Source organism: Dromiciops gliroides, chromosome 5 (assembly GCF_019393635.1).
Source record: "Dromiciops gliroides isolate mDroGli1 chromosome 5, mDroGli1.pri, whole genome shotgun sequence".
Taxonomy (NCBI): Eukaryota; Metazoa; Chordata; class Mammalia; order Microbiotheria; family Microbiotheriidae; genus Dromiciops; species Dromiciops gliroides.
Genome location: NC_057865.1, coordinates 36,277,290 through 36,298,917, shown reverse-complemented (window position 1 = coordinate 36,298,917; position 21,628 = coordinate 36,277,290). Strand labels below are relative to the sequence as shown.

General features: G+C 36.1%; 1 protein-coding gene across 16 annotated transcripts in view; it reads right to left on the bottom strand.

Annotated features, from left to right (window-relative positions):
* Nucleotides 1-21,628, bottom strand: part of TBC1D5 (TBC1 domain family member 5) — a 611,040-nt gene that overhangs the window by 268,761 nt on the left and 320,651 nt on the right. For all 16 annotated transcript variants that reach the window (XM_043966947.1, XM_043966952.1, XM_043966957.1 and 13 more), the window contains one exon: nt 16,118-16,184. In XM_043966947.1, coding sequence (XP_043822882.1) covers nt 16,118-16,184 — 67 coding nt within the window. The remainder of the gene's footprint in view (nt 1-16,117; nt 16,185-21,628) is intronic.

The following is a 21,628-nucleotide window of genomic DNA, read 5'->3' as shown; positions in this document are numbered from 1 at the left end:
GTCCAGATTTTGTGAATGGAAGTTCGACAGTGCATAAAAAAGTGCTGGATATAAGTAAAGATTAGTTGAACTGGGTATAAACAAAGATTGGTGCTGATTTTTCAACTGACACTTAGTGATGTGTCCTATATGATTCATTTAATCTGAAATTCCATGTACTGATCTGAAAAATAGGAATAATAATAATAATTGCAATGTTTGTCTGAAAGGGCTGATGGGAGGCAAGTATGTTATAAATCTAAAGCTCTGTGTTGGTAAGTCAATAAACATTTACTAAGTACCTACTATGTGTGCCAGGCAGAGTGCTAAATGCTGGGAATACACAGAGGGGCAAAAGACAACCCTCTATAGTTTATATGTCAGACTTAAGAATGGGGAAGAATTTAAGGCCAAAGAAGATATGTAGAGTAAAACAAAATGGAAAAAAAAGCATTTTGATTTAAACTTTGATTTAAAACTTTTGCAAAAACAAAATGAATGCAACCAAAACGAGAAGGAAAGCAGAAAGCTGGGAGAAAGTTTTTCAACAAGTGTCTCCAATAAAGGCCTCATTTCTCAAAGATATAGAGAACGGAGTCAAATTTGTAAAAAAAAAAATACAAGCCATTCCCCAATTGAGAAATGGTCAAAGGATGTGAACAGGCAGTTTTCAGACAAAGAAATCAAAGCTATCAATAGTCACATGAAAAAAAGCTCTAAGTCACTACTGATCAGAGAAATGCAAATGAAAACAACTCTGAAGTATCACCTCACACTTATCAGAGTGGCAAACATAACAAAAATGGAAAGTACTGGATATTGGAGGGGATGTGGGAAAAATAATCCACTGTTGGAGTTGTGAACAGATCCAACCATTCTGGAGAGCAATGTGGAAATATTCCCAAAGGGCTACAGAACTGTGCATACTCTTTGATCCAGCAATACCACTGCTAGGTTTATACCCCAAAGACATTCCAAAAAAGAGAAAAAGACCTATTTATACAAAGATATTTACAACAGCATTTTTTGGGTGGGTGACTAAGAATTGGAAATCAAAGGAATGCCCATCAACTGGGGAATGGTTGAACCAGTTCTGCTATATGATGGTGATGGAATAATATTGTGCTATAAGAAAGACAAGCAGGATGATTTCAGAAAGGTTTGGAAAGACTTATATGAACTGATATATAGTGAAGTGAGCAGAACCAGGAGAACGTTGTGCACAGTGACAGCAATATTGTTTGATGAAGGACTGTGAATGACTTAACTATTCTCAGCAATACAATGATCCAAGACAACCCCAAAGGACTCATGATGAAACATGTTAATCACCTCCAAAGAAAGAACAAAGATTGAACATAGACTGAAGCATGCTATTTTTCCCTTTCTTTTTGGTGAGGCAATTGGGGTTAAGTGACTTGCCCAGGGTCACACAGCTAGTATCACTAACCCATCCTCAACACAGCGGCAAAAATGCCATTGGTCAAATGCAGATAGTGGTAGATCATTTTCTCCTGCTCAAAATTATTTACTGGCTGCTTCTAGAAAAAAAATAAAACCTTCAGGGGGCAGCTAGGTGGCACAATGGATAAGGCACTAGCCTTGGATTCAGGAGGACCTGAGTTCAAACCCAGCCTCAGACACTTACTAGCTGTGTGACCCTGGGCAAGTCACTTAAACCCCATTGCCCTGCAAAAAAACAAAAACAAAAACAAAAAACCTTCCCTCTGGCACTTAAAACTTTTCACAATCTATTTTCCTTTTCACTCTTGTCTTACTAAGCTGCAAGGCATTTACAACTGACCACACCTGACTTCTTGCTTCCCTTTTCTTCTTTTGCTTTCCCTTGTTTCCTAGGAGCAGAGCAGGTGACGCTCTTTACATGAGGCCCAGGAGAAAGGGGGTGGATTTGGGGTCTGAGGCCCACAGTTCAGAGTGTGGTTCTGACATTAAGTACTCATATAATCGTTAACTCACTCAGTCTCTCTGGGTCTCAGATTCTCATCTCTAAAACGAATGGACTGAACTCCAAGGACTTCTAAATTGCTTCCATATCTCAATGTATGTTCTTTAAATTACTCTGTATTGATTTGCAGGTACTACCTGTTACATCTTACCAGGAGTAGACAGAAACTGCTTCATTTGTGTGTCTTATGCACCATCAGTACTTAATAAATGCTTGTTGACTTGAATTTCCTATCCCCTTCCTCAAAATAGTAATACTATGCTAATTGCTTTCATGGAAATCCTAGGCATTTATGATACTTTTAAAGACAAACTGATGTGTTTTGTAACTTACAAAAGTAGATTTAGCTGGAGTGGTTGTGATTTTTTTTAAATGTAGAAGCAAATAAAGATGAGAAGACAACTGAACACTGAAATTTTATTGTTAGCAAACAACAAACCCAGTGACGAAACTACTTTATCATTTACCTATTCTGTGGCCAATTTCGGTTCTTCTATCACTTCCTTTAAAACCAAACATTAAGAATCTTTGATTCTTTGAGACATAAATTTTCCCATATGCTTTTCTCAAGTATATCATATTCTTGATGGGGAAGATTTGGGAAACTTGGAACACTAATGTATTGTTGGTGGAGCTGTGAATTGACCCAACCATTCTGGAGAATAATTTTATAGCCAAAGGGCTATAAAACTGTGCATAGCCTTTGACTCAGCAATACTACTACTAGGTATATACACCAAAGAGATCATAAAAAAAGGGAAAAAGACCCATATGTACAAAAATATTTATAGCAGCTCTTTTTGTGGTGGCAAAGAATTGGAAATTGAAGGGATGCCCATCAACTGAGAAATGGCTGCACAAGTTGTGGTATATGAATGTAATGGAATACCATTGTGTTTTAAGAAATGATGAGCAATAGGATTTCAGAAAAACCTGGAACGATTTACATGAACTGATGTTGAGTGAAGTGAGCAGAGCCAGGAGAATATTTTACTCAGTAACAGCAACATCGTGTGATGATTAACTATATACTTAGTTTTTCCAGCAATACAATGATCCAAGACAATGCCAAAAGATTCATGATAGAAAATGCTCTCCACATCCAGAAAAAGAAATATGGAGTCTGAATGCAGATCAAACTATTTTCACTTTTTTTGGTTTTCTTTCATGTGTTTTGTCCCTTTTGTTCTCATTCATCTTTCACATCATAACTAATGTGGAAAAATATTTAACATGATTGTACATATATAACCCATGTCAGATTGCTTTATGTCTTGGGGAGGAGGGAGGGAAAGGAGAAAAATTTGGAACTCAAAATACTACAAAAATGAAAAAATAAAATACTATTAAGTGGAAAAAAAAAGAAGAAATGATGAGCAGGTAAATTTCAGAAAAACCTGGAAGACTTAGATGAACTAATATCACTAAGCAGTCTCAATAAGACCTTCATACTGCACCAACATTTGCCTTTCACTCCTCATCTTTAGTTCTTTGAGAGGCTGTAAGGTCTTTTGAGACAAAGCAACAAAGGCAAGATGTTTATATTTAAAATATGGAACTTTGTTGTTCAGGAAGGCTTGGGATCAGTAAGAGCCATTCAGTCAGGCAGTAAGCAATTATGAAGTGCCTTTTATATGCCTAGCATTGTGTCAAGCACTGGAATTACAAAGAAGAGGCCTTCAGTGGTACATCTGAAAGAAACACAGAGTAGATGGAAAATAATATGAAAGGAGAGGCATTAGAAACAGTAGGCTTTGAGTCTGGAAGGAAGCTGGGGAAATGAAGCAGAGATGAGGTTGGAGAGTAGGCAAAGTATGGCGGGAAGAGAGGAGCATGCAGACAGGTCTGGATGTGGGAGCTGGAGGTCATGTGGGAGAACTGTCAGGGGTGGGGGTGGGGGTGGGGGTGGGGCTGGATTATGGAATATTTGGAGGAGAGTAAAGTGTATGAAGACTAGAAAGGTAGAAAGGGGCTTAAATGTCAAGCGGAGGACTTTATATTTGGTCCCAGGGCCATTGGAGTTCACTGAACAGGGTAGAGACATGGTCATTAGAAAAACCACCTTGGCAGATTAGAGAGAGACCAGAGTGCAGAAGAACTTGAAAATGCTTTCAAAAGTCTTAAAACAATACAGCTTGTTCTCCTCATTTGCACTTCTGGGCAGAGGTCATGGTCAATTTTTCTGGTCCAAATATACATACTTTTGTCCATCCAGAACCATGGTGAAATGTGAGTAGTTAAGATCCTTCATCCATTTGGTCTTTACTGTGTGCATGATTATATTCCCCTTCCAGGGGAGACTCAGCAATAACTCTGGGCTTGATGCAATGAACACAGCCTCATTTGCCTACAGGAAGCACCCCTAAGTTTCTAGATGACACTGGCTCTTCTCTATCACAGTGGTGAATAATTTTGGTAAGCAGACATCTTCCTGTTTTATACTTTCTTTAGAGGGTTACTAGACAATTATTTCTGTTGTGACATCTTCCAAGGAACCCTAAAATGATCTTTCTATATAAATAGGAGACACTTTGTTGTAAAGGAGCCAATAAAGTTGTTTTTTGTTCTACCAAGCTGAATGCCATCTTTAACAAAATATAGATATTCTAATTGTAAAGAAATATATCTTTCCATGGGTATAATTCAACAATGTTCACACTATTAAATGTCATGATGTTCTAATATCAACTCCCAAATCCCATTTTAATATTTATCTCATTTACTATGCCCTTTTTAACTGAAAATTAACCAAAGTTCTCCAGCTAGGTAGAAAAAAATATTATAATTGAGGCATCTATTTTAATAAATCATACTATAGATTTGTATAAGAAAATCTTGAGAAAGTATAAAGAGTAATTTTTAAAACAGAAAATCCAAGATTTAAATCTGCTGAATATTATCAATCACGCAATGTGCTATTATGAAGCTCTAATCTGAAAAAGGCAAAAAAAGCTGGTATCTTCAGTGCTACACACGCATTTGCACAAATTAAAAGTCCTGTGAAAGACTTTTCAGATAAAGTGATTTAGTCAATAAACATTTATTAAGAGCCTACCACATGCCAGTCATTCATTGTGTTAAGCACTGGGGATATCCAGTCCCTGCCCTGGAGTAGCTCACAAAATCCCATTCTACCAACTTTTATTAGATAAAACGCTAGTTTTTGTTCTGGCCACCACATTAAATTGCTTTAAACTTTTTAAAGAGTATTATGCTAGTGACTCCCTGGTTATGATTTGTCAGAGGAAAATCACGGCACGTCTAAAGCTTATTTTTACAGCTTATGGAGTCAATTACTCATGCATTATGCACAATACAAGGATTTTGGAGACATGACATTGTTTTGTTAGCAACAAGTGGATGAGTTATATCTCAAACTTAGTATATCCTTAGATTAAAATGGCCGCTCTGCTAGGCACATGGTTGCCAGATACTCTGAGCTGATTTTTAAAAGTGCAAAATGTTTTAGTTGCAGATGTTCATAACCATATTACTATTTTAATGGAAGGAATGTTTTTTGTGATGTGGGCAGATGAAAGTATAATGCAAAGTTTTCGTATGGAATGCAAATACATCAATGATTTTGTATGTAGTGGGACAAGAGCAACTGAAAATGAAGTTCCTTGTATGTCTGCCACTGAAAAGAGTACTCCATGCTATGATAAACTTATGCACTGGCTAGATTTTTAAATAAGTCAAGTCATAAATATTTAAGCCACATCTACTTTACATTTTTACTAGAAAAAAAAAGTAGTAAGAGAACAGCAGCATGCAAGTAAAAAATTCCTTTAAAATTACAAAGGACCAAACAGAAATTAATGACTCCATGAGTCAATAAGAAATATTAAAAGCAAAAGACTGAATAGAAGAAAATATAAAGTATCTCATATCAGAAGCAAATGACTGGGGAAAAAAGATGAAGGAGAACAAGTCCAGGAATTACTGGACATGGGGGCAGCTAGGTGGTGCAGTGGATAAAGCACCAGCCCTGGATTCAGGAGGACCTGAGTTCAAATCTGCCCTTAGTCACTTGACACTTACTAGCTGTGTGACCCTGGGCAAGTCACTTAACCCCAACTGCCTCACTAAAAAAAAACAAACAAAAAAAACCCATGATGATAACAGCTCCAGTGGTTCCCCATCACTTCCAGAATCAGATAAACTCTTCCATTTGGCACTGAAGGCACTTCATAACCTGCTCCCTTGTACACTGTTCCCCTCTATGCATTCCCTTGACTTTCCAGTATAAGGATGGACATGCAATTCTCATGCACAGCCTTTTACCACCTTCTCTGGGCCTCTGTACTGGCTGATCTCCACACCTGAAATGCTCTCCATCTCTGAACCTTAGATTCCAGGGACTCCTTAAGACTCAGTTCAAAGCCCCGATGTCTCTGGAAGAGGCCTCTGCTGGTCCTCAGATCTGCTGACGTCACCCCTTTCAGATGGACTTCTATCTACCACATTCCTTCCTTTGTAACCTTGGTACTTACCACAGGGACTGGCCTGGCATTTAAAAAGTGTTTCTTAACTGACCATGTAACAGATTCCTTAGAACTAGAAAGGAAATGACAGAACAAATCCCAAATTCTGAAGTGAGGTTCAAGTAGTGCCCACCATTTCCATCTTGCCATTTCCCCCTATACTGTAAAAGCTATTCCTTACATGGCTTCTTTACCTAAGCAAAATGTCTCCATTCTATCTCTCCCTTCCCCTTTTACCCAGTGCATCCCTCTTTTTCACATTGTTTTTCTGGAGTTCATCCCAATATAAGTGACTAACGCCTTGTTGTGTGTCCATGTAGACACCTTCTAACTCTCCTAATAATGATAAAGTTATCATCTTTCCAGATATGAATATAAACAGTTTAACTCCATTGAGTCCCTGATGATTACTCTTGCACATTTACTTTTTTATACTTCCCTTAAGTCTTCTGTTTGAACGTCAAATTTTCTAATCAGCTCTGGTATTTTCACCAAGAATGTTTAGAAGCTTTCTATTTCATGAAATATCCATTTTTACCCCCGAAGGACTATACTGGGTAGGTTACTCATGGTTGTAATCCCAGTTCCTTTGCCCTCTGGGATATCATATTCCAAGCTCTCCACTCCTTTAATATAGAAGCTGTTAAATCCTGTGTGAACCTTTGAGACTCCATGATATTTGAATTGTTCTTTTGGGCTGCTTACAATATTTTATCCTTGATATAGGAGCTCTGGAATTTGGCAATAATATTCCTGGGATCTCTGTCAGGAGGTGACCAGTGCATTCTTAAATTTTTTATTTTACCCTCTGGACCTAAGATATCAGCACAGCTTTCCTTCACAATATCTTGAAATATGATGTCTGGGCTCTTTTTTAAAAAATCATGGCTTTCATGTAGTACAATAATTCTTAAATTATCTTTCCTTGATATATTTTCCAGGTCAGTTATTTTTCTAATGAGATATTTCACATTTTCTTCTATCTTTTCATTATTTTGACTTTGATTTTTGGGTGGTTTTTTTTGAAGTCCCATGGAGACATTAGCTTTCACTTGTCCAATTATTCTAACTTTGAAGGAGTTCCTTTACTTAGTTTTTGTACCTCCTTTTCCAATTGGCCTATTCTGCTTTTAAAGGACTTTTTATGCCTCCTTTACCATTAGGTCAATATTTTTTACGCTGTTATTTTCTTTAGCAATTTTTTTGTGCCTGCTTTACCAAGCACTTAATTCTCTTTTCATAATTTTCTTGCAACATTCTCATTTCTTTTCCTAATTGTTCCTCTACCAATTTTATCTATTTCTTTAATTCTTCCAGGAATTCTTACTGGTCTTGGGTTCAATTAGCATTTTTTCTCTGAGGCTTTGCTTATAGCTGTTTTCACATTGTTCTCTTCTTCTAAGTTATTTCTTGGTCTTCCCTGCCACTGCAGTATATTATATATTAGTTCTTTTTTGTTGTTGTTGTTGTTTGCTCATTTTCCTAGCCCATTTCTTCACTTTGAACTTTACTTGAAAAGTTGAGCTCTGCTTACCTAGGGGTGGGGAGGCACTCTGCCCAGCTTCAGGCTTTTTTTGTGCTGCTATTTTCAGAGGTAGTTTTAGGGGTCTACAAGTTTTCAGTGCTGTAAAGGTAGTCTTATCTTGGGAGGGGTGTGGTTACTGTTTTTATGGTATGTGCCCCTGTTCCCTTGCAGCCGTGAGTACCAGTGCTCCTCTTAGGCCTAGAACTGTGACTTGCTCATCTTTTTGACCCTGAAACTGTGAACAGGGCCCTTGCATCTTTGTGACTGATCACAAGTATTCCCTTCTGTTCTGGAATTGCAACTCAAAACTGTATATGGACAACAGAGTTGCCAATTAATGCTGGCTGCACCTAGTGCTGGCAAAGGGTCTCCTGTAATTTCTTTCTTTCCAGTTGTCCAAACCCCGCAATGCTGGTGCTTCTGCCTTGCTCCAAGGCTGCACCTACCCTAGTATTACAGACCTCCTAAGTACCTCCTAAGTTGTCTCAGACTGGAAAAAATGTCTCTCTCTGACCTTTTGTGGGCTCTGCTGCTCCAAAATTTGATTTGAGGAGTTATTTTAAAGTTATTTTGAGGGCAATGTTGGGAGAGTTCAGGTAGGTCCTGGCCTGTACTACACTCACATGTTAGATATAGAAAATAATTCAACTCATCAGGGAAAAAAGAAGGAAATGTAAGAGAGAAGAGTAGAAAGAAGACAGACCCAGGGATGGATAAGTGATGAGTAAACCAAATTCCAACCTTAGAGATGGATCATGAAAAAGGATTTTAAAAGGAAAGAAGAATCAAAATCTGTGATTACCATATGGACAGGGAGAAGAGAAGAGAGGCAGGAAAGAAGAAATAAATGTTATCAAGCACAGATCACTAGCGCCGTGCACAACACTTCCTGACAGAAGTAACGGATTCAAGCTGCAGAAGGAGACACAGGATCAATGTGGGAACTTGTCATGCTTGACTTTAAATGTCTGTTACAAGGTTTTGGGGTTTTTGTTTTCAATTTGGGAGTCAGAGAATATGAGAACAGAAAAGAAATGCTTTTTAATCAAAAATGTTAAATAAAATAAAAAAACATTTTGAAGTAATTTTAAAATAATGTTAATAAAAATAAGCTCTATGAAATGAGGATAACAATATAGAAATAAGATTCATTCAGTGGAAAAGGACAGAATTAAAAGAGAAAACCTTCTAGACATCCCTTGATCCAAATCAGAAAATGAAAAAGAGAATATAATGGGCAACATTCAATTCATTGCCAATAACTGAAGGTGCAACAATTGAATCAGCCATCACTTATGACAAGCTGAATCAAGTCTATGCGAGGGTCAGGTTGGAAGAGCTGAAGAATTTCACTAAGCCAAATAAGTTCTTCCAAAAATATCCTTTCTCAAAAGAATTATTTTGGACACATACACACACTTACTCTGTTATAGGAAATTACGGTATATGTTTTAGTAGAAAAGTAAGATGTAGAAGAAAAGAATTCATGTAGCTTTCAAGTAGCTATGAGATCAAATTCCATGAATACCTTTGTTCTCCTGGTGCTTGACTTAGTAATTTAAGTTTCATCACACAAGTACCTTTTATAAGCAGGATACTGATAGCTTTGTACCTTTGGTCATTATCTTAAAACATGCCATCAGTATTTCCTCACTGAACTGTCAAGATCTCTCAGTTGGCTGGCAATGAAACCAAAATTGCCAATCAATATTTTCTATTAATTTGAAAGGGTGAACAGGCACCTCATTTGTAAAGTAGTCTTCTCTATTGTCAATATCTAACAAGTAATGTTGCTTATAATATGCCATGTATAATTTTATAACAATAATAATTCATTATGTAAATATATAAACTAGAAATCAGAACTAAGTGGAGCCTACAAATTTATTAAGAAATATTCTACTTTAAATCTAAGCTGTATCCTCACAAAGCCAAAGCAAGGTCTGAAAAGTAAGCAATGTTTTCTCTTTTGTTTTCAATGCCCAATAATTGGTCATACTGATGTTCTCCTTCTGGGCTGACTATTAGAACACCTGCATTCCAATTTCCATATTATACTAACACAACCTAAATATTGCCAACAAATGGGACAAAAATGAAGAACTAAGTTTTTTTTTTTTTATGTTGACTACTATGACTGTGGAAATCTCATTTTGCAAAATGTGGCATCTTTGCCACATTAGGTTTATTCAAAGACTATGTAGACTTTCTGGCACTTATGACTTTGGGACAGGGTTATAATTAGTTCACTAAATATATTTAGAAAAATAGAATGCAAAATGTAAAGTTTAAAAAAATGCTCACCTTCATTTTATTTCATAGGTCACTGTTATACCATCTAATAAGATAATTAAAAACATGCAAGCAGCTGGTACTGCGGCTAAACAGATTAATGTAATAGTCTGTAGTTATATGTGCTGGCAAGGGGCTCGCCTCTTTGGCGAGGAGAAGGTCAGCTGCCCTTGGGAAAGGAGAGAGACAGACAATATTCCCCCTTCCTCATGGCACTGCATTGCAGTCAGTGAGGCTGAAGTCCAATATCCATTGTAAACTGCTGAAGCAGGGAACTGTTTCCACTCTCATACCTAGCAAGGTTTTTAGCTGCACTATATGGAGAAAACTCGGAAGGTTTGAAAAAGAAAAGACCTCCCTATAGGTCTTGTGAAAAAACTAGACATCTTTCAGATAAGTAGAATATTTAGTGACTTTTGGATTCTTTTTTTTTTTAGTTGCAAAACACATAATTTGCAACAGTTAGGAGAATTAAAATGAGCTTTTAGACACAATCTCCAATAATCTGTCCTATTTATCCACATTTCATTTAGAAATGAAATTTTATGAGTTAGAAGAAATCGTACTCTAGCTGATCGGCAGATTTTAAAACAACTGTATCCAAATTAAATCACCTAGCCTGTAATGACACTTGAGGGCAAACGGATTAGTCTAAAAATCCAAGTGCAGTCTCAATAGGATCAGTCAACTTTAATGTTTTGATCACTGTTTTTAGAGATATAATTATTCATATAAGCACACATCTTCAAACTAATCTTATTTGAAGCCCCAAAATGTGCCTAAAAACTGACTGGAATGTGACCAAGCACAGTTTTCTTAAGTTTGTACTTAAAATCAGAGTTCACATCCACCTTAAAATACTTATTAGCTATGTAACCGTGGGCAAATCACTTCTTCCCATCTCAGTTTCTTTATCTGTAAAATGGGGATAATAATAATACCAACAAGATGATAATTATAAAGCACTTAGCACATAGTGCACACTATAAAAATGTTGGCCATTATTAAAATTATTAGAAGCCACTTTTCCTTCTCTCTTTTCCATTCAGAAGTTAAACACACACACACACACACGCGCGCATATATGTGCATATACACACACATATATTAGTAAAATGGGAAAAACTCTTGGTACTCACAAGTTAATGTATCATTATCAGCATCATAAGCAGGGGTTTTTAAAAAGACATGAGCTATGTCTTCTGGTTTTATACCATCGATGAAAAGGTAGCATTAACATGAATAAATTTATAAATGGAAGGTGATATGGCCAGCCACAGAGTTAGGAAACACAAATAATCACAGTTCAGATTCTGCCGCATCCTAGAGGTTTAACATCAGTGCCCCACACGATGACCTAAGACGGTGAGGAATGTGCATCTGCGCTGGCAAAAAAAAAAGGTTTCCTCAAATGAGTTCTGTGGGTCCATGATATGGAAAATGAATGAACAAATGAATGAAGGAATAAAAAAATAGCAATAAACACAGAGACCAAAAAACATAAATTAGAGATTAATCAGCACTGGATTCACGCAAAAGTTTAAGTGTATTTTGTGAAGTGATAAGCAAAGAGGAAGCCACAGAAATTGCATGCTTCAATAGGATGAGGGTGGCTTGACTTAACCATTTATTGGACTGTTTTCCAATTAGTTGAGGTAAATTCCAAGAAGGATATGGGATTTCAGTCCCTATCCGAATACCAGAAAAGCCAGTGGGAGGTAGTTAGGGAACTTGAACTTTCTGAATATTATTATTTTTTTTAGTTGCTTTTTTCTTTTGTTTTTTTAAGTAATAAACATTTTTATTTATAGTTTTGGATTTTAATTTTTATCCCTCCTTCCCTCCCTCCCCTTCTTCTCCCTGAGGCAGTAAGCAGTCAGATATGGGTTATACATGTATGATTATGTAAAACATTACCATATTTGTCATTTTGTACAAGAAAACTTGACTAAAGAAAAAAAATGAAAGAAGTGAAAAATAACATGTTTCAGTCTGTGTTCCACCAATATCAGTTCTTTCGAGGTGGATAGTATGTTTCATCAATAATCCATTGGGATTGTCTTGGAACACTGTATTGTTGAGAATAGTTAAATCATTCACAGTTCTTCATCAAACAATATTACTGTCTCTGTGTACAATGTTCTCTTGGTTCTGCTCACTTCACTATACATCAGTTCATACAAGTCTTTCCAGGCCTTTCTGTGAACATTATTTCTAAGTATTATTAATATAAAATTTTCTAATTATTTTAGAATATAAAATATTTAATTTACTAGTTTAATATAAACTAATTAGTTTAAGCAGTTCTGCCTCACTTAAATCCAATTCTCTGCATCAACCCAATGTCATGGTCCTCCCTAAGAACAAAGGACAGGGGACAGCTAGGTGGCACAATGGATAAAGCACCAGCCCTGGGGGGCAGCTAGATGGCGCAGTAGATAGAGCACCAGCCCTGGAGTCAGGAGTACCTGAGTTCAAATCCAGCCTCAGACACTTGAAACTAGCTGTGTGACCCTGGGCAAATCATGACAGGATAATGGCAAAATAATTTATTTTTCAAGACTGGATTTTACTTAAAAAAAACAAAAAAACCCAACAAATTCCTATTGTCATTACAGTGTAGTTTTGTATCAATTTGTCTGTTAACTTTCATAGGAAAATAAAACCCATAGCTGTGCTTCTATGAATTTTTCCGCATTTAACCCAAGTGTCAAATTTACAACTAAGCTCATTATACTAGAGAAGCTATTGCCTACTGAGCAGAAAATATTCATTTCACACCTTAAATACTATAATACTATTTAATAACAGTGCTGGTCTGCCAACTATTAAAAGCTAGTTTCTATATACTGAACTACCTTAGCTTTTTATCTTGCCTTTTTTAATTACCATGATAAATTAATGTTCTAACGCTAAAACAATGACAGGCATTGATTAAAAATATATTAGTTAACAACTTTAGTATTATTGTGCAAAGTTATACTGGAACCTTCATTTTCAAAATACAATTATCATTCAGTAATACTTGAAGCTGAAATACTTTAATCTTCAAACTATACAAGGACAAAAGAAACTGTAACTTAATACTCTGCTTTCATATTATCACATTTCTCTCAAGTGATTGCTTTATAATATCTCTTATTTACTGTAATTAGCAAAACTACCAATATAGTAAAATATAATTTGTCAACAAAATTTACAACTATGCAGGATTCCCCCCCTCCCCCGCCAACCCCCCACTCTGGCTTAAACACATCCTTAATTCCTTTTTCTGTTAGTACTGGTTTTGTACTTGTAGTAATAATTAAAATAATAATTTATTAATGTTTATATCATTTTGTGGTTTTCAAAGTATTTTTATATACAACAGACTAACCCTGTGACAGTGGCATGGTCTGTTTTATTTTTTCCATTAGAAAGATTGGGAAACCAAGACCCATCACAGCTGTCACTAGCCAACAGTCATACAGTTAGTTAATTAGTGACAGAGTCTGGACTACTAGTCATTCTCTTGACTCTTTATAGTTCAGTGCAATATGACAGTCAAAAGACTTCAATGACACCTCTTTCAATGAGATACCATCTCAGCAAGGTTGTTTTGGCTGGAGTCAAACTTGTGCATGGCTTCCTCTTGATCATTTCTAGTTTCATGCATTATTCCCTCAATGCAATGGTGTTTGCTTACAGAACTCTCTTGTGTCCTATCACTGAACACACCTAGGACATGGACTCTCATGACTAGGCGCAGTGCAGAGAATGCGAGGCCTGGAGTCTGGCAGACCTGCACTCAAACACAGCTGCAGAAACTTACTAGCTGTGTGACCTGAGCAAGTTACTTCACCTCTCTTTGCCTCAGGTTCCCCAACTGTAAATTGAGGATACCTCCCAGGTAAATTGTGAGGATCAGATGAGATACTGATTGTGAAGCACTTAACACAGTGCCAGCCATGATGATGGTCACTGAGGGTGCAGGGTGTAGGCTCTCACCTCATGCATTCTTCCTAGTGTGCATTTGTATTGTCTGTATTATAAAAAATACTTAAGAGAATTTACCTGGAGGATTCTAATCTTACATTTATAACGTGATCATCTCAGCAAAATGACAATGACTTCATCATGAAATAATTTCACCGATGTTTTCTATTTGGAGTTGCCCCATAGTGAGCATGCCACTGTCATTTTATGAAGACTAGTTTGAACGGGCTTCTGTATATGAAAGTGCTATGAAGTCCACCTCTCATATTACCAAATTATATGTGGTTTATGTCAGAAAACAAAAATATTAATTTTATTCTAAGGGCTTCCATAAAGGCTCCACTCATGTTCCCAAAGCATTAATGGTTGATAGTTATTTTTCAAGAGTAGCATTGCAAAGGGATCATACAGTCAAAAAAACAAAAGCTAGCTCCCTTTAAGTAGTGTTCATCAGAAAAAAAAAAAGCTGCTACATATGATATTTAACCAATTATTTGTATTATAAGCCACAGACATATGCATAGACTCCAATTTACATTATTAATGGATGAAGATAGAGAGTTTATACAATAACTCAATTTCTGAAAGCTGTGGAAACCTGCCTTCATTTATTTATTCTTCTAGTCAAAGAATGAACACCTACTAGATTTACCAGGCACTGGGAGGGAGAAGGGGAGACATAAGGAATTGTGAGAGAAAGTAGCCTGCCCACCAGAAGTTTATAATCTCAATAATGTTGAAATAATAAACAAACACAAATAATTACAACATACAGGGAAATAAAATCCATATTGGTAATTACAATACAAAGAAGCTGATAAGCAGTACTATATTTCCCCCTTCTTTTTGGCATTTAAAACCCTTCACAACTTCACATACTCCTGCCCCAGCCTACCTCCTAGTTTTATTACACATTACTCCCTTATACAACTTACAGGATCCATCCAAACTGGAGTACTTACACACAACAAGATCATGTCTCCCATCTATGCCTTTGAAAAGTCTGTCTTCCCTAGATTTTTCCTTTATCTCTCTATTTTAGAATTCCTCACTTTCTGTAAATAATTCTTCACATATGAATCCTTTCTAATACCCCTAACTGCTAAGAGTTCTTTTACACAATTACTTTGTATTTATTTCATATGCATTTTGTAATTGTTCTCTCCATTGATAGAATAAATTAAATTCCTTGAGGGTAGGGACTGTTTTTGACTTCTCTTTGTGTTCCCTTCATGTGACTTAGTATACTGTAGCTATTAAATGGTTATTGATTAACTGTTTATAAAATTAATATGCTAAATCTCTAAAAGCTGTGATCATAATCCAGACTTTCATAGTGAACTTATACTGTCATTAAAAGTAAGTCATGAGAATCAATCACTAATAAAGATAAAGGGCTGCAAACTAAGTATTATTTTCTAGGTATCATTGCCACTCAAAAATCTCAGCATTTAAACTATATTTTCCAGAAAATAAGAACCAATATTTAGCCATATTTATGTTTTGTGAATTGTCTGATAACAAAGAATCTATTATCTCCCCTAGATTTCTCTATCAAAACATAAACATGACCAAACATTTAGGCAACCAAAATTCAAGTTGGGAAGAAAACCCTAACAAAAGTTCAAATGGGTACATGTTTTTATTCACTGAGAAACATATAATGCTGCTCCAGTTCCTGACAAGTCCCCAAAGGAAATATTCACAAATAGCATTTAATACTATCATGAATTCTTTTTGAGCTTTCTTTAAACTCTCTTGGGGTTAGTGGATTAATAGCATAAAACCTTAAGTATGATTATTAGCAAGAAACATTATCAAATGTAAGCTTTAGCACTGCTACAAGTTTACTGAATGAATAAGGTATGCAGGAGATCAGACAGACACTGTTCCTACCTGTAGGAAATAAAAGTTCCATCAGAGTCCGTGGTAGGATTTATTTTTCCATTTTCATTGGATTCACCTAGAAAAGAAAAAATTTGCAAAATGCTCAGAAATAAAACAGAAAAAGCAGAAGCACAGATACTTAGCTATATTGCTTGAGTTTTCTGGTAAAAGAAATTGCTCTTGAGAACAAATGGTTGCTTTTTGAATCTGGACACTGATATTATCAAAAGTAAATTGCTATGTAAATTACTAAGAGGCAAAAGTGAGATGAATGTCTATCAGCAGAAAGGACAATACAGTAATATTCTACAGGATGAATGGATAGGTAGTTTATCATCTCTATGGCCAGAACTTTAGGATCTATTGATTACAAACCCTTTAAATAAATGGCAGTCATCTTTTGTTGTCCATTAAACCATACTCCTGACCATTGATGACACAAAAACTCATCTGTACCCATAGCTGTCTAATTTCCATGTTAAGTTTGGGAAATTTCTAGGATATCCAGTTTGATATATGCAATAGGCATTCCAGTTAAGCTCTACTTTAGAAATACTCCAGATAATCTATTCATCCCCCCCCCTTTATTTTCCTTTGTTTTGTTTTGTTGATTTCTTTTTGTATTTCATACTACTCTCTTCGCCTGATAAATTCCCACTAAGAATAACTAAGAAAAATACTAAAGCAAAACTGACTGATACTGCAACTCAATCTGACAGCATATGTGACAGTTTTCATTTAGCATGTTCACTATAAGGAAAAGGCAAAGAAATAAGGAATTTCCTTAAGGGGGAATATTTGAAAACATTTCTAAGGAATAGAAAATAATAGAACTAGACTCTTTACTTCTTTAACTACTGCCTGTGGGATCTGGGAAAAGTGAACACAGATTATATAGCTCCGAGGCAAACTAAATAGTCACTAAAAGTATATTATTTGATTAAAAATATCTTTAGGAAAATTACTGCGCAATCAGAAATGACAAACAGGATGACTTCAAAAAAGTTTGGAAAGATATGTATGAAATCATGTATTGGGAAGTGAGCAGAACCAAGAGAACACTGTACACAGAGACAGCAATACTGTTCAGTGAAGAACTGGGAATGACTTGACTTTTCTCAATAATACAATAATCCAAGACAATCCCCCCAAAATATTGATGAAACAAACTATCCACCTCCAAAGAAAGAATCAATATTGATGGAACAGACTGAAGCATGCTATTTTTTACATTCATTCATTAAGTGGCAAATATGGTAATGTTTTACATGATCATATATGTATAACCCATATTGGATTATTTGCCACCTAGGGAAGGGGGAAGGAGAGGGAGGGAAGGAGTGATAGAGATTGCAACAGAAAAATATAAATAAAAATGTTTAACCTGAAAAAAAAAAGGTGGGGGGAGGGGTGTGCTGGGAAGGGTACAGGATGTATATATATGTATCTATACACACACATAAATATAAATGTTGTGCATATATGAGTTATTTAGGTCTTATTTATATAGTAATTATATTTAAACAAATTTGTTATATATATATTTTTGAGAGGGGACAGGGCAATGAGGGGTAAGTGACTTGCCCAGGGTCACACAGCTAGTGTCAAGTGTCTGAGGCCAAATTTGAACTCAGGTCCTTCCGAATCCAGGGCCAGTGCTTTATCTGCTGTGCCACCTAGCTGCCCCCCATATATATTATTTATATAAATTGCTATGTGTATTTTATTTATAAAAGTTATTTACCTGTATTAAAAAAAACTGCCTGGTTAAAAAAAAAAAAGGAAGAGGACGGATTTAAAATACTAAGTTATATGTACTAGAATATATCTAGGTATGTCTAAATGTAATAATGTAGAAAATATACATTATATATATCATATATGTATACCTATGTTTGATATATGAATAATATTTAATTATATATCACAAATAAAATAAAAATATTTTAGGGATATATTTTGTATCACTAGGAAAAGTTATGTCTTATTATTTGTCCTCTCAGACTAAGCTGTATCGCTGCATTGAATCTAAGTTCATCTGCCTTTCAATGCTGTTTTCATTTATTTGAGTCATCATATACATTACTGTCCTGACTCTGTTTCACTTGCTTGCACTGGTTCATAAAAGTCTTCTCTTGTTATTCTGAATTTTTCAGGTTAATTTCCTTTTCATAGCTTCATCATTATCATGATAAGCATTTATATAGCACTTTAAAGTTTGCAAAGTATCTTATAAATACCATCTCATTTTATGCTCACAACAAACTGAGGACATAGGTGCTATTATTATCCTCATTTTACGGAAGAGGAAACTGAGGTAGACAGAAATTAGAGGACTTGCTCAGAGTTCCACAGTAAATGTCTGAGGCTAGATTTGAATTCAGGTCTTCCTGACTCTAGGCCCAGTAGTCTATGCCCTATTCTACCTAGGCAGTATGTATCACAGTGTCTTTAGTCATTCCCCAAAGTGAGTGTTTTCTTCTTAACTTTACAAAATTCACTTCTTCTGTGTGGTTGTTCTCTGATTGACATTGTTGTAGTTGTGTATATTGTTTCTTGGCTCTACACATTTCACTCTGTTTCAGTCCATACAGATCTTTCTGGGCTTCTCTGTATTCATCGTATACATCATTTCTTATAGCACAGTAGTAGTCCATTACATTCATGTGCCCTTCTTTAAAGTTATTCTCCAAAGTGATAAGCATCTACTTTGTTTCTGATTCTTTGCTATCACAAAAAGTGTGGGCATAAATGTTCTGATGACTGTGGTGACTTTCTTCTCATTGATGGCCTCCCTGGGGTACATGGATGCACGGCTCCATCCCTAACTCACTAGTGCAGCGATCTCTCTACAACCCTTCCAGCATTCATGATTCCCATTCTTGTCGTCTTTGCCAGTTTGCACGGTGTAAGATAAAAACTCTTGGTTATTTTGATCAGGATTAGGGACTTGCAGCATTCTTTCATTTGATCTTGAATACTTTCCAATTCTTCAATTGAGAAGTGTTTGTTCATATCCTTTGACCACTTATCCACTTGGGAATGAATTTTGGTCTTAGCTATATCTATTGTACCCTTATCACAGATTCCAGTTATTTGGGTCTTTCTAAAGGGTTTGCTAGGAATTTTAGTGTATATGGTGGAACTTATGTGTACTTTTCTACTTCCTTGGGCCATATATGCTCAATAATGAAAAAGCTGTTTTAATACAATTGGCATTTCTCTCCCCTGCCTTGATTTTCATCAATATTGTATTAACTTTTCTAGAAATCTGACACATCTTTGCCATTGTTGTTTGTTGTCCTTCTAGCTTAACCTTTAAATGTTCTTATCTTTAGATGGTTTAGTTGTTTTATTTTTAAACAGGCTTCTGATAAATTTCTTTTTTTATCCCACTGCTTCTAACAGCATTAAGAGGCTATATTACGGGGGTGGCTAGGTGGCGGAGTGGATAAAGCACCGGCCCTGGATTCAGGAGTACCTGAGTTCAAATCCGACCTCAGACACTTGACACTTACTAGCTGTGTGACCCTGGGCAAGTCAATTAACCCCCATTGCCCCGCAAAAAAAAAAAAAAAAGAGGCTATATTACTCATAATTTCCCACTGTCATCATCTAAAATATTTTATAAACAAATATATATTCTAAACTTGTGTTGCCCAGGAATATAATTTCTCTCTGTGTGGAAAAGAAAATAGTGAGCTTTTATAGAGCACTTTAAGGTTAGTAAAGCACTTTATCTATGCCATTTCACTTGTTCCTAAGAACAACCCTGTAATATAAGTGTTATTATGATTATTGCCATTTTACAGATGAGGAAACCGAGGCTGGGAGCGGTTAAGTGACTTGCCCCAGGTCACAAAACTATTAGTTGGCTCAGGCAGGATTTGAAATGAGGACTTGCTGACTCCAAGTCCAACATACTATGTACTTGACCATCATGCTTCCTAAAACAAAGTCCAAATACCAACAAAATGTGTGCTCAATCTTTGGGTAGCAAACAGTGTTAGTTTATGTTCATGTCTGCTCTTTTTTTGGTGGGAAGTGGGTGGAGGGATGGATCTTAGATTTGCGAGCATCCAGAACTCCCTTCAAGAGCACAGATCATACTAGGACTAGGGAGACCCTGAGCACAGTGTAATGACAGAGGGAGGATTTAAATCCACATGTCTCAGACTCCATGTCTAGCACTTCATTCCTTATGCCACACTGTCTCAGGTAAAGCTAAGAATTTGTTGAAATATCTTCTCAATTGGATGCCATGTTTTCCTTCCATTTTAATTGTTTCTTATTAGTTAGTAATCATTTAAAACTTTGCTCTAGTAACTTTGCTGATATACAGATATCAGATATAGAAATGGCTCCCACATTAATAATTTTTTGCCTTAAGAACACAACCAACATGTTATTTAGCACCAGCTACATCTAGCAACAACCAATTCTGATCTTTTTTTTTTTTTGGGTGAGGCAATTGGAGTTGTGACTTGCCCGGGGTCATACAGCTAGTAAGTGTTAAGTGTCTGGGGTCTGATTTGAACTCAGGTCCTCCTGACTCCAGAGCCAGTGCTCTATCCACTGCCCCACCTAGCTGCCCCACCAATTTTGATCTTAAACCAAGTATTCCTTATGGGTAGGCCTGCAGCTTCTGTATGGTCCATGAGTCTTTAGTCTTCATCACTTTTTCCTTCTGACTCATGCTTTCCCAAAAAAATCCTCTACCCACCTTTGTATTGAAGTCATTGAGTATTTAAGTATATGTTGATTTAATTTGGAGTGTCATAAAATTCTTTCTAGAATTTTTCTACATGCTCATGCTCTGCACCAGATGTTGGCACATAAGTTGCAATTATCTTCATGGTTGTCTCTTTACAAATCATGAACACTACAAAAAAAAAAAAGACCCAAAGTGTTCTACAAAATCATGTTTCTTGTTGCCACTGGTCATACGAAAATATCAACTCCAAATCCTTTATTTACCTCTTAAGGGATATCCTGTATTCCATCCTTTCATTTAGTTACAACTTCCTTTTCTGGTTTATAGCAAGAAAGTCAAGAAAGGCATGATTTAGTAACCTCTGGTAATATGTCCTCTTACTGGTCAATAGAGAAGGATTTCACATTCAAAATAGCTACAATTAAGAAAATGTTCATAAATGGTTTAAAAACTATGATTCTTAGCATCTTTCTTTCTTTCCTTCTCTTTCTTTCTCTCTCTCTTTCCTTCCTTCCTTCCTTCCTTCCTTCCTTCCTTCCTTCCTTCCTTCCTTCCTTCCTTCCTTCCTTCCTTCCTTCCTTCCTTCCTTCCTTCCTTCCTTCCTTCCTTCCTTCCTTCCTTCTGGTTTGTTACCATCGTCACTACTGAAGAGGAAGGAGGCTTCATTCAATTGAATCCAATTTTTTTTTGTTTGTTTGTTTTTGTTTTTTGCTTCATGGATTGTCACGCCAGTCGATGAACATTTATTAAGTGTCTATTATGTCTCAGGCACTGTGTTAAGTGCTGGGGATACAAAAGAGGCAAAA